The sequence below is a fragment of the Lycorma delicatula genome, chromosome 8 (assembly GCF_047948215.1).
Source record: "Lycorma delicatula isolate Av1 chromosome 8, ASM4794821v1, whole genome shotgun sequence".
Lineage (NCBI taxonomy): Eukaryota > Metazoa > Arthropoda > Insecta > Hemiptera > Fulgoridae > Lycorma > Lycorma delicatula.
Genome location: NC_134462.1, coordinates 59,997,280 through 60,016,299, shown reverse-complemented (window position 1 = coordinate 60,016,299; position 19,020 = coordinate 59,997,280). Strand labels below are relative to the sequence as shown.

At 30.4% G+C, this 19,020-nt stretch overlaps 1 protein-coding gene across 1 annotated transcript in view; it reads right to left on the bottom strand.

Annotated features, from left to right (window-relative positions):
* Positions 1–19,020, bottom strand: part of GluRIB (Glutamate receptor IB) — a 250,505-nt gene that overhangs the window by 62,610 nt on the left and 168,875 nt on the right. The window contains exon 9 of the mRNA XM_075372702.1: positions 8,700–8,820. Coding sequence (XP_075228817.1) covers positions 8,700–8,820 — 121 coding nt within the window. The remainder of the gene's footprint in view (positions 1–8,699; positions 8,821–19,020) is intronic.

The following is a 19,020-nucleotide window of genomic DNA, read 5'->3' as shown; positions in this document are numbered from 1 at the left end:
GGGATTTATTTTAAGTGCTATGTTAAGTATTGATATTTATTTGGACCACTTCTACAAGTGCTTTTCTAATATATTAGGCGTTGTACCTTCGTATGCTTTAATAAGGGGTTTTGTCGGGGACTGACGTGATTAACATTAACAAAATTTACATAAGATCGTTGCAGGTTGCAGGTTATTACAGTCAAAAAGGGCAAAATATAGAAAACTACATAATCTCATAATACAGTATATGAATAAAAAAAAAGTTTGAGAAAATAATTTAAAAAAGTTATGGATCCATACGTAAAAACAGCAGAAGAAAACAAAGACAAGTATCTAGCAGTATTATTAAAAACCTTATAATACGCATGGAGATATATTCAAAAAATATGTATGTAACGTACCTGATGGAAATTCTACAACCTATATGTTGATTTTTTTTTTTAAATTTTTAATGTTTTTATTCCAAAATTTGTATAATAAAACTGATCTAATAACCAGTCACATCACAAACAAACACGTTGGCAGTTACAATGTTTAGATTCACGCATTGCCAACAATGTCAGGACAAATTATATGCATGGGTGCATCTAAACTGGTGAGTTGGCTATAGTTTTTCAGATTCTGCTTGTAAAATTAAATAAAAAAATATCCTTACAAAAAATGGCGACTTCTCCTTCGTTCTCCCCCTGTCCGCCATTGTTATTTTTTATAAAAATTTATGTCTCAAGTTCGGATAGACGAATCACATTAATATTTGGTAAGCGTCTAGGTAATAAAATTTTAAAATTAGCAAAAAATCAGAAATACCTTCGAGTGTTATAAAATGATAAACCATGTTTATTTTTCAATCCGTTATATCTCCGTAATAATTAGTTTTATCAAAATTTATATTTGCTAAATATTAATCCTTTTATTTTTTAACAAAATGACATTTTATTTTTTAAAATCGGTTAATAAATAACTGAGTTATAGCAGAAAATTGTTGTTGTAATTTTGTGTCTGTTTTCATGTCCTCCACTTTATGTTCTATTCGATGAAATATTAATTGTTTTTATTTATTGTTAATTATAGTATTGTAAATTAGTATCAAATTAAGTAATAATTTTCTCACAATAAAACTTAAGATTAAATAATAATAAAAGAATTGATATTAATTTTTCACTTTTGAATAATTTTACACAGCGACTATTACTGTTGATCATGTTAACAATGTAAAAATGAAGCTTCTATCAACAGGGCTGGAGTTCAAAGCTATCACAACCAGCATATCTGGAACGATGAGAATCCTCATTTTAACTTCCAAAGTAGCCATCAACAAAGATTTTCCCTGAAAATACGGGCAGGTATTTTTAATGACTATTTTTTGGGTTCTGTCATTCTACCAAATCGTTTAAATGAAAAAAAATTATCTTGCTCATTTAACCGATAATGATCCACATTTTTTTGGAAGACCTACCTCTACAATTAAGAGAAAATATATGGTTTCACTACGATGGAGCTCCAGCACATTTCAGTCAGTCGGTATCAGATTTCCTGCATAAAACTTTCCATGAAAAATGGATAGGCCGCGGAGAGTCAGTACCCTGACCTGCCCGATCACCTGACTTAAACCCTCTTGACTTCTACCGGTGGGGCCAATTGAAAAATATTATTGTTTATTCAACTCAATATTGAGGATCTTCAACAAAGGATGCAAAATGAATTTCAAGAAATTAGGAATACTCCAGGAATTTTTGAACGGTTAAGACAATCTCTCAGAAAAATACTGGAGACTTGTGTAATTTCTAATGGTGGACATTTTCAACATCTCTGATAACTTTTAACAATTTTTAACTGTTTAATTACACCTAATGTTCTCCAATAATTAAAGTATGATTATCACAGGTAGTTGTTTTATTTTTAATTATTAGGTCTATTATTGTGGGAAAATTACTACTTATCTTGATACTAATTTTGCAATACCAGAATTAACAATAGATAAACGCAATTAATATTTAATCGCCTTTGAACGTAAAGTGGATGACATGAAAACAGACACAAAATTATAACAACAATTATCTGCCATAATTCAGCTCTTTGTTAACCGATTTAAAAAAAAATAAAATGTCATTTTGTTGAAAATAAAAGGATTTAGTTAAATAAATAAATTATTTATACTTATTTTATATACTTATTAAATTATTATTTATACTTATATAAATTATTTGTATACTTATTTGTTAAATAAGAGTATTTAACAAATAACGTAAATTTTGATAAAACTAATATTAACAGAGATATAACGGATTGAAAAATAAACATGGCCGCCATTTTAAAATTTGTGAAGGTATTTAATTCCTGATTTTTTCTAATTTTAAAACTTTGTTACCAAGACGCTTATCAAATGTTAATTTGATTCGTCTATACGAACTTTAGATATAAATTTTTATATAAAAGTAACAAAATGGCGGACAGGGGGAGAACGAAGGAGAAATCATCATTTTTCTTAAGGATACTTTTTTTTTAATTTTACAAGTAGAATCCGAAAAAAGTATAGTCAGCCCACCATTTTAGAAACATAGTATATACTTATATACTATTAGAATTTTCCTGTATAAAAATGCTCTCATTGAATCTGAATCTATCTATTATTTGATACTTGCCACACTGATACTCTAAAATGTTTTTCATATTGTATAAAATTTTCAAAAACAATTGCTTCATATTTTCTGTTTCAAAATGAATTTTAATAGTTTACAATTTAATAATGCTTTTACTGTTAGCAGTTAAATTGAGATAGGGTTACATAATCTTACATTTTACATTTTCATGCCTCAATACATTTTGATTAGAATTTTCCTTCTAAATTTTTCATTGGGAAAATTAAATTTATATATCTAGTTATCAAATTGATAAAAGGTATTCTAAAATCTGTAATGGATGTTTCCTGGACTTCAAATTTAATACAAAAATTTACTTTACTGAGTTGAGTAGTATATACACGTTTTTCTTTTACAACAGAAATGGATACTTGCATCTGTATTAATATTTCTTGTGGTTGTGACGCGTATAAAATACCCGAGATCAGAATTACTTTTTCTAACAATAATGATATTTATCATATATTCTACTCCAGCGATGAACAGAGAAAATGTTTTACTTGTAATACTGAACACATTGTGGTGAATTTTGCAAGGTAGTTTATCTCATTATATTTGTCTTACTAAAAAAAGAAATGGATAATCACTTCAATTTCTCACTTACCACTGTTAACCTCCAATTTGATTATTGTTAATCTTTAATAATATTTGCTTCTTTTGGGGGTATCTAGGTTTTCATCAGCTAACCTTTCTAGTATTTTATGCTACATATTAATTCATTTTAGAAATTTTAACCACCTTATTCTGTATTTCATATTAGTAGATTGCTGTAATTGATTTGAAAACCTTAATTGAAACTCAAAATTACATTTCCCATTGTTATTTCTTAAAAGTCGTAAGATAAAGATAAGCGATTTTTTTGAGTTTGTAATTAAATAAAAGATCAGGTATATTCATGAGAATCCGAAATTTAAGTTTCTAAGCTTATTTTAACACAAAAATGTTTTACAGAACTGAAAAATTGTACTATTTCATAACAGTAAATGATAAATTACTTAAAACTGAAGTAAAATTAGAAGTTTCATGAGAGAATATCCAAACGAAAAATTTCAGATAATAAAAAAATTACAAAACAGTTATATCTAATTTTACAAAACTAACAAACTAGAACATAAGTTAACAAAAGAGAAATTCATGTTGTTTTAAAATCTTATATATATATATATATATATATATATTAATAAATGTTTGTTTGTTTTTATGATTGTTCCATATGCGTTCGTTCCTATACTATACATCCGATTGCGATGAAACTTTGGTGAGTTGTTCTGAGCACGTCCGCGAAGGTTTCTGAATTAGTTTGGACCCGCTAAGTGGAGCTGGGGTCGAGATATTTGGAAAAATTGTATTTATGGACCGATTTGGCTCATATTCAGAATGTATGTTAGTTACATGAAAAGAAAAAGTTTTTACAAAATTATACACGCCAGGTAGCGCCAGTATCTAAATATTTACGATAAAACAAACAATATACAACTGTTTGTATATTGTGTGTTTTTTTTCGTTTATTGTGTATAGAAGAAGAAAGTCTGTACTTTATTCTTCTATACACATAAAAGACAATGTTTGCATGTGTGTCCACTATAGACTAAAATACTACTGGACCGATTTTCGCGCGGGAAAAAGGGAGAAAATAAAAAAGGGAAATGGTGAAAAGGGGAAAATTTGAAAAAAGGAAAAAGTTAATGGAGAAGGAGAAATATAAAAAAGGAGAAATAGAGAAAAGGGGAGCATCGGGGATAGGAGAAGGGGGAATTATGGAGAAATGGAAATAGGGGAACGGAACGGAGCCAAGGGGAAAGGGAAAAGGAAAAAAGGGATAAAGTGGAAGGTTAAATTTTGTGAATTCCGTAATGTTCAGTTTCTTAACGTTTTATCAAACTTTCAATTGTGTGACTCAAATCTAGCAATAGTGAAGCATTACTGTATCTGCAGGTATATATATATATATAAATGAATTTAGTTTCTTTATTCCGCATTTGTTCCTATACCATTCACCCGATTGCGATGAAACCTTGGTGAGCTGTTCTGCGAACGCTCTGAATTGGTTTTGACTCGCTAGATAGCGCCGGGGTCTAGATGTTTCGAAAAATTGTATTTATGATCCGATTTGGGTCATATTCAGAATATATATTAGTTGTATGAAAATAAATATTTTTGCGAAATATTGAAAGAGAAAGAAAGGGAAAATGGGAAGAAGGAAAAAACGGAAAGGTTAAATTTTGTGAAGTTCTATAATGTTCAGTTTTTTAATGTTTTATCAAACTTTCATTTAATCTAGATATGTACTCAAATATAGCAATGACGAAGCATTACGGGGTCATCTAGTATTGTATAAATTCATAACAGAAATATATTAGCGTATCAATTTATACATATATATATATATATATATATATATAAATGTTGGCTTTCCTACAATTTGATTTGTGAAACGGAAGAAGGATCTAAAATGATGATTTAAATTGTATTATCGGAATAATTAAAGAATCAATTGGCTACACCGTTTTTATTTACTTTATTTATACTCCTGTCGAGAAAATAATAGAAGAAAATATGCTGTTGTACGGAATTGTTTCCAAAACTGAGTGGAAATAAGCTGCATTAGAACAGAAAATGGTACATAAATTTCTTGCTTTATACCATCACAGACATAATGTTGTCCATCTTATAATAGTGATAGGTATAAAGTATTTAAAGTAGCCTACAAGTTACACTAATTTTATTTGATTTCTCTGTTTGTATTTATGACATTATCCTGTCAATCCCTCTGGTGAACAGAGTGAAGAGATAAACATGTAGGGATAAACTTGTAGGGATAAACATCCCCTACATTTGATATGCATGCATATATATATATATATATATATATATATATATATATATATATAAACAGTGCACGTATTTGACTTATTGAAGTTAGCAAACCGCTTCATTTCCCACTCACCTTAGTAAATTTTTAACTGAATGTTTGATGTTCATAAAGAGCGACTTTATTTTTGTGTCAGGTCGCTTACAACCATTGCGGTTGCTAGTCTAAAAAAATATACTTACGAATTATACATAAATTACCTAGACCAAAAGAAACACTGTTTTCATAAAAAATTTATGAAATAAACTAAATTTATTTGAAAATGTTCGATCTACTAATTTATTAATAAAAGAATACTTAACACCCTTAGGTAGTTAATCCCCACATCCAGAACATAAAATCCACGTTCCATGTTCAGGGTGGCATGAGCTATTGAACATAAGTACTATATAGATATAGCTGGCTAACGAATGTTTTCCTTGGAAATGTTAACTTTCATTTGACCTGATTTCCATCAACAGGTTACTATAAAGACTGGACTTTTCGGTAACCTGCAGAACATCCCCATTTGAAAACGATTTTGGATATGGACTTACACCTCTTTAGATTTGGAAATGTAGCGGCCATGCTCGACGTGATTGTAGTGTAATAGAGAGCCTACAGTTTTCCAAATGCCCCCGTAAGCGTAGTAAGTTACCCATGTATGTCGGTGTATGGGAGCTTCGGTGAGTAGGGGCCTGGAATCAGTGCAGAGTTTGCGCAACCGCTCTCTGTCAGTATATCGATGACCAGCCTATTCAGTAAAAAGATAATGTACGCTTTTTAGGTTTATTATTAGGTAAATCCTTTATTTGGGGACTACATGTACAGTATTTGAGTATTAGATGTAAGCAAACCCTGGACATTATTCATTTTTTATTGAACATGAATTGGGGCTCAATAAATAGACATACTGCGATTATATACTGCACTGGTTGATCGAAGCTCGATTACGGGTGTATTACATATTCATCCGTATCGAATATTCTGTTTTTTAAATTGTTTAGAAAGTCGCATCTATGAAAGTTAGAAGTAATAAATAACAGTGGAATCAGAAATGCCACAGTTTTCGTACAAGCCCGATGACTAGTTTAATGTTTGAAGACTGCATAATGCAATATCACTATAGAAGAGACATCATACTATTAAGATATATAGCAAATATATCCATAAATATAGTGTAAAAAAAAATATGATACATCCATAAAAATATAAATAAATCTATAAATATGTCGTCATGTCCATATACTATAAAACTTTAATAATATTTCTTTGACTGCTTTATATGAACTCCGCGCTACCTGTTCCAGACCAGCCAGAATACAGTATCGCGAGTCAACAACAAAAACTAAATTTCTTTTCCAAGTACATAAGCAATTTCAACGAGAGAAATACCATTATGGCGTTTACTATCCGTAAGCACAAGATTAGATCTCTCACATGGTAAAATAAAAGAAAAACAAGCAGTGATCATCTAACAGAAATTTTCGACAATCATCACTAACTATGAGGGATATATGATAGTTTTTATTGATGGTTCATAAACTGAACATTGTATTGTATGCTCTAAATACATAAATGGAAATGCTCATTGATGGGAACTGCTCTTTTCTACACAGAACATTCTGCAAAGAAAGATTACTTACATGTTCCAATTTTTAAACTCCCCAACTACTACTCATAACAAGAACCTTAAGGATGACCTTATCGCAAACATCCTGTCTGTTCCTGCCTACATATTGACTCCTGTCTTAAACCGAATGGGACAGCGATGTGTATGTTTATATGGACTCCAAGGCACGCTGATATTACAGAAAATGAAAGCGCAGTCGAAGCTATCAGAATGACAACAATTTGTGAGAATACGGACATGATTCCTATTCGAAGGGCAGACGTTAAAAATCGTGACCATGACTATTAGAATCACATGAAGTAATGAATGGAGAAGACTAAACACAAAATTAAATGCAATTAAAATTACTCCATATAAATTAAAGAGGGACGCAAAACTGACTCGTTGGAAACAGGTGGCTCAGAATCGGTCACATGAGAATAACAAATTGATTCTTCTTAACCGGCGAAGAAATACCAATATGCAGTGTATGTAATAAACCATTTACTCTTAAGCATCTACTGAAAGCGTGTACAGTATATGAAAACCTCAGAATGAGGTACGGACTAAGAAATAACATTGTTGCTGATTAAGAAAATAGCAAAATTTGTAGTAAGCCTTTGACGAAGTCAGAATTGGTTATATTTGACTGAGAATCCTCTATGTGAAGAGACTTCTTAAACTAACGTACATTTATAAAGTATTGTTCAAATTTGTTGTATATTTTATCTTACTGTATGCTTAATGTTTTATTTTTATTTTTGTGTTTTATGTAAATTTCAGGGTCCTTTGCGACCTGTAAGTGTTACATGTTTACGTTTTGTTTAAATCTCTCGTTACATCTATTTTGGTGTTTTATTAAAATACGAGCTGACCCGGTAATGATCCGCTATTGCTAGATTTGAATATATATACATATAGATTAAATGAACACAAAAAAAAGTTTAATAAAACATTAAAAAACTGACCATTACGGAACATCACAAAATTTAACCTTTTCCTTTTTCCCTCTTCGATCTTTTCCCCTTCCCCTCTTCGTCACCTTCCTGTAACCATTTTTCAAAAAAAAATTTCTTTTCACGTAACTAAAACGTATTCTGAATACGGGCCAAATCGGACCAAAGTACAATTTTTCCAAATATCTTGACCCCAGCTTCACCTAATGGGTCCATTATTTACAAAAATATTTATTTTCACGTAAGTAATATACATTCTGAATATGTGAAAATCGGACCATAAATACAATTTTTTTTTAAATATCTCGACCCCAGCGCCACCTAGTTGATCCTAATTAATTCAGAAACCTTCACGGGCGTGCGCACAACTCACGAAAGTTTTATCACAATCGGATGAATGGTGTAGGAACACATACAGGATAAACACGCAAACAAACATTCATTTTCATATATGTATAACGTAAAGGTCCTATGTACCCTTATATCTGATGAACCTGCTGGTGATTTAATTCTTTTTTTTAAACGATGTGGTCAGGGCTAATGACCTAAGAACTTGATGCTCCTATAAATAAAAAAAAAGTATACCTAACCTAATAATTGAGTTAATACCAATTGAGTTAATAAAAATTATTTACTAATTTTTATAAAGTAATACGTACAAGATATTCCAAGTCGCTTAGCAATTAAATCCGCTAAATCTTTACAATAACCTTCAAATCGGTCATTACCCTGAAGATTTTCTCCTGGTTCTGGTGTACGTAACATTATGTATGGCTCTTCCTGTGAAAAATTACATTTATAATTAAAAATAAAATCTAAGAGAAAAATAAGAATAACTATTATTAAATTAAACACTAATTTTTCGATATTACTACGTACTTTAGTCACATTACGTGAATTTATAGGATAAAATTTCTAGTTTTGATGATCTATTTTATTTAATTTGTCATTAGATAGTTTTTTCCGACGATTTTCACAATAATGGATATGAGGCTTTACCAAAAACAACATACGAGTATATATTAGATTCAAGTTTACTATCAAAACGTTAATAAAGAAAACTATATGTTTCAGACAATATACAATAGTTACTTCTTTGACGATCCGAATAGAAAAGTCAGCTTTCGTACATTTCTTGCTTTTTGAAAACATTACTTAGAGTTAGTATTTAAACAAATAATATGACTTTTTCCTAGTTACAATGCAATTTATTTTAGTTATTTTCAATTAAAAAACTAATCCGTGATTTAATCGTCAACTAAATTCAACGTTTGTTTATGAACAGCTTATTTACAAAACTATTTCAGTGACTTAATCAGAATGTTTAATAATTGTTTGCGTAAGTTATTTAGGTGAAAGATATTTTCTTTTATTTGATGGTTTTGCAAAAGTCTCAAAGTGTATAGTTCATCAAAATACCGGCCTGAGAACAAAAAAATATCACTAAAATTTCCTAAAAATAATATTTTTATCCTAAAAATATTATTTTTAAGATATTATCTAAAATAATATTCCTAAAATAAAATTATGTTCTAAACTTAAATATTCATGATTTCGGGGAGGATGTAATATAGAATTTTTGATAGAATATGAAAAATGTAACCATGATTTAATTATGGAACGTTTGATATGAATATGGAGACGCTACCATTGTGTAATAGTTAGCTTAATCCAGCATATAGCTGAAAGAAAGTTATATTCTAGTGAAGACAGTTACTTTTATGCGGATTTGAGTAGTAGATAGTAGATACCAGTGTTCTTTGGTAGTTGGGTTTCAATTAACCTCACATCTCAGGAACGGTCGACCTGAGATGTAACTGACTAAACATTTCATTTACATTCATACATATCATCCTCTGAAGTAATACCTTACGGTGGTTACGGAGGCTAAGCAGAAAAAGAAAGATAGCTGATATATTTATCTTCCAGTACATAAACATAAATGAAGAAAAGTTGATTTTAAAATGATTCTAATCATTTATTAAACGACTAGATTTCGACGTAATTTAACCCCTTTGCGTGAATAATCTTCTAGTTGAAGATTAGTGATATTACCATTTCAATAATTACCAACATAATTTTGTATTAAGTCTTCAATACAGTTTTCTTCAACATCTAACCGTTAATTTCGAAATGATAGTAATGCAGTTTAGTTAATCCATTCTTTTAGAGTATCAGCTATCAAAAACTGTGGTGATTATATTTGATAGTAATAAAAATCGTTTAACTTCTAGCGCTCCTATATTAATGAAAAAGATTTCTTGTCTAGTACTCCCTCTACAATTTACCATTTATTTTTGATAATGATGTCACTTATTCATAACTTTGGCTATGTACACTCATTTGGTTTATTAATATATTAATGACTTTCTAATAGGTTGTTATTATAAAGAATACGTTTTATCAATATTAAAAAATAGTGTAGTGATATTAGGAAGTATCAGTACAAGCACAAGCCGTTTGATGCGTTGACAGAGATGGAAACTTTCTTAGCGTAATGTTATAAGTAGAGTTAATTAAACATAAAAATTATCTAAACATTTATAACATTGTATCTATCTTTTTATATATTTAAGGAGGCTTAAAATAAAAAAAAAATTATCTTGCCACGTGTGTATTTCCTCGATAACATCTACTGATCCTCTGATGTGCCTAACTCATATTCGAGTAAATGCATACATATACGTATAATATCTTTTTATCAAAATAATAATCTATCTATAATAATAGCTTTTTACCGCTGAGTGTTTATTTCATCATTAAAAAAAAAAAAAAAAAACATGAAAAATTCAACATCTTTTAAACAAATTTATTAAAATCTTTAATTATTTCATTTTTAAATATCATTGCTAACATAACAATATTATACATTAATATATGTATAGAAATTAATTTATTGTGTAAATAAGAGTGTCATAGTAAAATTATGATTAGCAGTATATAACCCTATAGTATATTAAAATAACGCAATTTCCAAAGTGTAATTTAAAATGTTCATTACTGATTCAATTTAGTTCATAAAAAAATGTGTTTTACATTAAATTAAACTTTGAATCGAGATAATATATAAGCTTAATGTCTACTTCTCTAAGCTCTTTTGCGAGGCCTACGCAATTTTCTCCGCTTGAGAGTTATTGAGGCCCGCACTAACGGCAGCTTCCTGTTAATAATTGACTCTAAGAGTGAATTTGTGAGGTTTAACTGCAGACTATTCAAATAAGATCTTAGCCCACCATTCAAATTATCTACGACATCCTCTAAAGAGTAAACAACATAGTGGTATTCGTATGGATCCCGGACCATTACGGGATCCTCGGGAAGGAATGGGCTGAGGAGGCTACCAAGAGAGTGACAACAAATGGCCTCCATTCAAATTTACGTGTGAAAGTGACTTTCACGAAGTCCGTGTTAAACTACGTACTCAGTGGAATAAGTTCTGGCTGATGAGTCCTCCTATGGGCTAACACAGCATCCGGGAGAACGTGTTCGAGAAACCTTTTATCCCGAACAACAGAAGAGACCAAGTCATCCTAACGCGGCTGAGGATTGGGCAAACAAAAAGCTAACCCACACTTATATATTTGACTCTTTTCACAGAACTGTGAGGCGTGTTACGTAAGTGGCCCGTAAACCACTTACTCCTTTGCCCAATGGTCGGGACTATTCTTCATCAATTAAACCTGGGTTCAGATGTGAAGGGTTTTCGGAAGAAAAGTGCTGAAAGACTGTTGCGGTTCTGTATGTTAGTGGGATGAAGAACTCAATTTAGCGGATTTGCTTAATAGATCCCTTACAGAGTACAGTGTGCGTAATGAAAATAGTCTAATGGTCATGATACTGTTTCGATATTTGTTATCCAATGTTTTGTGTTTATTGCTTAGTTACTTTTGAGCACTTAGTTTTACCCAAGTCGGAACGAAACGCAAGGATAACGGGAGAATTTGCGTCTTCCTACTAATCGCAGTACCTGAACGAATGTCCCTTATGCTGTGTCTTTCGTTTATTGGGCGGGCGATTTATTTAGTGGCGGTTATATTTATTTTTTTTTAAATTATGGACGGAATTCTTATTTGCGTTCCGATCCTTTAGGCCGGTGAGAAATTATTGACCGGGGCTGATCGTGGCACTGTCTTGCCGAGAGCGGTCTTCGAATGTGATGGAGTAAATATCACGCGGTTAATTTAGAGTAATAGTTAGTTGTTAAAGTTGGGTGGCGGAAAAGAGAGGGTGATGTTGCAGGAAAAGAAGAGTGAAGATGTCCGAAAGAAGCCTAAAGCGAAAGCGTTGGCTAAGATAATAATTTTTACTGATGTGAATATCTGCCGAGGTATTTGCATCGGTGGCACCCCGACTGAGGCCTGGCTGATGACTGTAAGATGTGATATAGAGTCTGAAGACGACCTCCTGTAAAACCCCTCAGGATTCGGAACGGAGGAGGTGGTGTGGTGACCGGAATTGCCACAAGATGGATCTTACCCTACAGGGTTGGGATGATATGTGCCTGACTAGGCGCATATAAGCTTCGTTTTCCCGACGTGATTCTACTTCAGTCTGTCTCGTGAAGTCCTTTCGGTGATAGCGCCATCTGGTTTAACAGGAATACGCCTTTCACAGGCCCTAGTATAGCTTGGAGGAAGCAATTCGCTCTTCTCCCGGAGGGAGTCGCATTTGCTGGCTGGTACATAATTGTAAGAAAACCTAATCCGCTAATGACGTTGATGCGACTGTGTAAACAAACAATGAAAAAAAAGAAGATTTTTAATGCATTATAATAAAACCAATTACTAAAAAAAAAAAAATTATGATAATATAGTAATTTTATCTAATCTTTAAAAGTAAATTATACTATCAACTTAAAAAGATTATTAAAAAGTTAAAGTTGAAAAAATAATAAATTAAAAAAGTTTTAATCGATTATATAATATAGTATTATATCATTAATAATTCATTATAATCTTTTATAAAGTACTGTATTGCTGAAAAGAGATAGATAGATCAGTAGGATACGCAGATTGTCATTTAGAAATTGAAATCTAAGAGATAAATTCCTTTTTGAAGAGGAATCTCTCACCGGAAATTGGATTCTACCAGTGTGTCTTTTGAATAGTTCAAAAGATGTTACAGACGTGACATCTATCGTTTCTGTTCTGTTAGAACGAGGTGCAACGAGGTTAGCCGACAAGAAAGAGATTACATGAATATAGAAAGGAAGAATAAAGCCGGGGTTAACGTTTATATAATTGATAGCTTATCCATATGAAATATTCCTCAATAACCGAAAGGGAGATTTTACTTTATATCTGACAAAGAACACTATTCAAATTTTATGAATAATACGTTCCGAATATTAAATTGAAATTTATTATTTGTCAAATAAATTTATTTAAGCTGTATGAATTTAAAATAATAATTTGAATTTCAAAATACAAATAAGTATAAATACATTTTACTTTTTAATATATTTACACAATTGTTTATTAAATTGTGGATTAAAATTAATTAAATCGAACCACAACTGAATGGACATTCTCCATTCATAAAATTACATATAATTTTATTACTTAACATATAAAATGTTATTTAATATATTACATAAAATAACATTTTATGAATATAAAATTGAATTATTACGTATTGAAAAAAACTCAATTTTGAAACTAAAATGATCAAGTCAAAAATATTATGCTATGAAATTTAATCCCAACCATTAAAATATAATAATATACTGAATTAATAAATTACTTTCGGAGATTTTATTTTATTGCATATAGAACATCGTTTCCTTTAACATTAGCTTTTTATTATGTATTTTATTTGAAATTAATATACGAAATACACTATTTAAATACTCGTATATTGCTAAAACACAAACATAATTAATTGCCTTCAGGTAATAGACGGTTATTTTATTTAAAATTAGTTTAATTACACTTCAATAAAGTTTAGCTTAACAATAAACCATTCATTCATACACTGTAATAGACTAAATTCATATTGTATAATAAAAATTTGATAATGATATTTCTCAAATTTTCCAGGATCACATTCATTGTTGAATTAAATTTATCTCTTTTCAAAAAAAATTAATTTGAATGTGCATTATCTTTACAACTTTATTTATTTACATAATTAATTTTTTATAAAAAATATTTGTAGTATATTTTGTATAACCAGAAACTAAACATTTTATAAAAATAAAAAAAATAAAAATAAAAGAATGAACTGACTCAAAAAACGAAAGAAAAACCTGAAATGGAAAAATGTCCCTTTGCATGCTCTATACAATTTTTGAAACTTATTTTTTTGAAGTCGGTGTGAAATTCAAATAAATTTCAAAACCCATTACTCGTGCAGTCGTAATTCATTTAAGATTTGCCGTCGATTTCAAAAAAATGCTTTTGTTTTATTATATATTTTTTTCTTTTTGGAGTCAGTTCAATCATTTCTTTCGAAAGATTTTTATTTTATTCTTTTAGTTTTGTTAATTTTGTTGAAGCGGAAATAAGTGGAGGCCTACAAAAGAGATGGCTTGTAAGAAAAAATATTCTCTTGAATGTAATGAGGGCCGTTCAAAACAAATTCAAGAGAAAGGATAAGTAGGTTTTGGAGTCAAAAGACTGGTATCGTATATGAACAGAGGCCGTCTAAAATATGACAATACATGAAATAAGTTGTCAAAAGAAAAGGAATCTCAACGGCAACGTCAACATGATTTGATCCACAAGCGCTTTTCAAATGAGATTCAAGAACAAGCATCAAACCGACTGTTTTTTCTTGTTGATTCGTTAACGTATTTATACTCAGAGGACTGATAAACGTTCAACGTCGATCTACTGTTGTAAGAGAGCGTTAACCTGAAAAATTACGAAATAAAAGAGCAGATGAAAGTGATGGTTGTTTACAGAGAATGAATCAAGTATTCAATGCAGAAGCGTTTAAAAATTCAATATGAATATATATTGTATTTTATTGTTCTTGCATAATAATTAATGCTGTAAAAGAACTTTTGAATGACCTATTTTGGGTCATGTCGTAAATGAAACAAACGCTTGTGCCGAGCGAAACTATTCAGATAGTTGGGTCAATGTTACACCCTATGAGATGCGTGCGTATTTTGCGTTGATTAATTTGATCCCACAGTATAAACATTTTAAAATAAAAATTATTATTGATTGACTGGAGGAATTATCCGTTGTCCAATATATTCTGAACTAATGCCACGAGACCGGTTAAAAATTATTTTAATATAACTCCAATTCTCTTCCGTTGTCGATGAAAATGATAAATTAAAAAAAAGTTAAACATGATGTTATAATCTATTGTGTCTAAAATGGTCAGAAAAAAATTTCTTGATTCAATATTCTTTGCATTTATATTAACCCCTAATATGATTCTGTTATACCTCAAAGGGAAAATAGGATAAAAACCACAGCTTGTTTTTAAACCAGAAGTTGTAAATGAGTTCAAAAATCTATCTATAGTGTGGATAAACACGATCAAAGACAATGTGGTTTTCCTGTTAACGGGGTTTTCCCCTATGCCGTTGTAGCATAGGGGAAAAAATTAGTTTTTACTTATTAATGTAACATATGCCAGTTTGATTTATAAATAACTTAGTAAAAATAAAACAAAATATACTCAAACTTTCGGGTTGGGTAGTTTGTTGAAATGTAAATTACTGGAGAGCATAAAATGTAAAACCTAAAAGCGTAAATGTAAATGTAAAATTATTGGAGAGATTTAAATGTAAATTATACTACCTTGCAGCAAAATTAGTCCCTCCACTTTCATCAGCTGACAGCAATGAAGCTTCGTAATTATGGGATTATTTTAAAAAAAAATTAATAAGTACTAAAGCAAGACCTTGTACAAAATCTCAAGTTTGTACTGCTTATAAAAAGAGATCAGAAACTGTTTATCAGTGCAAAAGAGTGCCAACTGTAAAAAACAAATTAGGAATTGGAATATAAGTTTAAAACACTAGGGGATTAGTATAAAATAAGGTAAGAAAAATTTTGTGATATTATGAGATATTGCATACAATCAACGATCAGAATGTAGTGTGTAAAAGTAATTCAGTCACCATTGACAGATATATCCAGAAAATATTCAGCCAGGAATAAGTTAAATTATGTTTTGTTTACGTTTTATTGTATGATTCGTTTTTCGACTTTTTTCATTATATTATATTACACTACTTTGTCTTCAGCTATCCGTTTCGTATATTTTAACATTATTGACGTAATTAACATATATTTAACGTTATTTATCTATCCATTTCATATATTTTAACGTTTGTATTTTCTCATTTTTTTTATTTTCCATCCATCATAACTCTGTGCTATGTTGCAATCGTCTGGTAATCATATAATGGGGTATGATTTTCTTTTTCATTTCTCGACGTTTCATGACCCAGGAACCCAAAAAAACAAAAACGTGGCGGTAATATACGTATGTTGGCATGTTTGAAGCTTAATAACTTTTGACTGGATTAACTGATTTTGATAAAATTTTATTCAAAGGCTCGTGTATATAGGGGAATTTGTTGGTAAAATTTTGGGAATAATATCTCCATGGTGAGGGTAGTTAGTTTTTTGGGATCAGTTTTCTCATAGTTTTGCTAACATAACCCTGATTTATACTAAGCCAGTACATGCGTGCATGTTTATCTTATCATTTAAAATAATTTCGTCACCAAATTTTTTCTTTCCCCAAAAATTTAAAGACGCTATCTTTTTATTTCTTTCATATTTTTTTAACCGATTTTTTATGTCTTCCTACGCATAATAGTGACCAAAAAATAAATACGTTAGCGGGAGTACTGGGGTTTGGGAATTGATCAAAGTTTAAAAAAATATAGATTTTTGAATGTTATAAAACTTTTTTTTGTATACTTTTCATGTATCATCATTTTTCTACTATACAAGAATAAATAACCGATGTCAAGAAAGTATTACAATTTTGTTGTCAGCTTTTTATTCTTTACAAGAAGTTTTTAACAGTAAAAATTCTAACAGAGTTCAGTACTTTTTTTTTTTTAATATTGTTTCACGTACAGAAAACTTTCTTCGAAATTTTTTTTTATTAATTTAATTACCAATTTTAGTAGTTATTACTGCGTCAAATATTTACTTGCTTGTTATGATGAAATATTTAAAATAGTTTTCAGCGCTACTTTACGAACATTTTTTCTTTTTTAGAAAGAGGAGAAGAAAAAATATATTTATTTCTTTACATTTGGTAAATTGCACGTTAAGTGACAAGAATTTTATTTTGTTTTAATGTAAAATTTTTATAAATTGGTACGAGCAACGGTCATTCGTAAACTATTTATTGATTAAAATTAAAATTCAGAAAGTTACCGTATAATGTACATTTTTTATGTTGTATTATGAAACTAAAGTCCATTTGGTAAGTGTTTACTAAAGATGTTATGGAGTAAGTTTTATTCTGAGTACTAATGCTATTTGTCCAACAACACACTGCATATTAATTGCTGTTCTTTGCCCATCCCTATGTCAAGCAAGGCTTTTTACATATGAGGTTGTATAATTACGATTAATCAAAGGAATAAAAGGAGGAGAGTGAAGGATGACTTAAGAATAATGTGCGTCCATTATACTGATGTGCGCAACAGTGACCCTTTTGTGGATGATGTGGGCTTAAGGCCTTTTACTATCTCTATATTTTAAGCACAAAAGAGAGAGAGTTTATGCATAGTATATATATATTTCGTGTATGTTTATGTATATGTATGTGTGTGTGGTGTGTATGTGTGTGTTTGTTTGTGCAAACGGATGCATCTACACACATGCGGTAGAGAAACGAAAGGAAGAGGGGAGTATGTTGGTTTTCCTGCGGTACAGATTCTCTCTCCCACTTGCTAAACTGTCAACTTATAAATTCAACTGTCCCTACGGAATATGGAGAGAAAACATACACACACAGACAAACACGTATACCGCACACTATACATAGGCTATAAACTCAGAATGGAATACAATATGCAGTGTTTCTTACTTGTAGACACATGCTAACATAAAACTGTAGTAGCCATTAATAGACCTTGCTCGGCTCGATGTTGCTATACATATTGTGTTTCAATTCTCTTTGTTGTGTTTACCGTTCTGAAAACCAACTATTCCTCACTTTAAATGTTTAGATTTCAATTTCCTTACAACATTACATTCGTATAAATTACAGTATTTAACAATGTAATCAAAGATAACTGTGTTGTAATTTTGATTGCATACATTACAATGTTTTTAATGATAATATTTTCTTATATTTTATTAGGATATATTAAAGAATTAGTAAAATTATATTATTAAAGTCAAAGTATATCTACATAAAAAATTATAATACAGTAAACAATTCTACGACTGTCTTTTGCTGTATTTCAACGTGGTATGGATTTAATGAAAATAATACTACCGTTTAATGTTTTTTTTTTTTTTTTTTTTTTTTATAAGAAATACTTGAAATATTTGAAGAGGATACTTGCATATAAAACTGGACTTTCAACGTTTCATTCTACCTTGGATTCACCCAGAGTTCCGTATATTAAAGGGAACTGTATGAGTGAAGTGGCTGGCTTGGCTTAGTTACCAGCTACAGATTCGTATGTGAATTCTGGCTAAGATTAGCTGTCACGGATGGTTTTGTAGCTCCAAAATAACTTGAAGGTATGCCAAAAAGTTCATCTTATCAGCCGATTAAGATTTAGACTAACCATTAAAACTAACTGCTTGGGCAGCCAGGAAGATTGCGCTTTCAAACGTGAGATGAACTGAGTTATCCTGGGAATGTCTTTTATTTCGTCTTGACTTTCCACTATCCTATTCTTTATACCGCTCCTGAGCTTACATGCCAAATAAGTGACAGTCTTATGTTAGGTCAGGTTCTTGTAGCAGCTGGTCTGCGGTGGGTTAGTTGGACCAAAATCGTCTCTGACAAGTAGTATCTACTACAATTAGACGA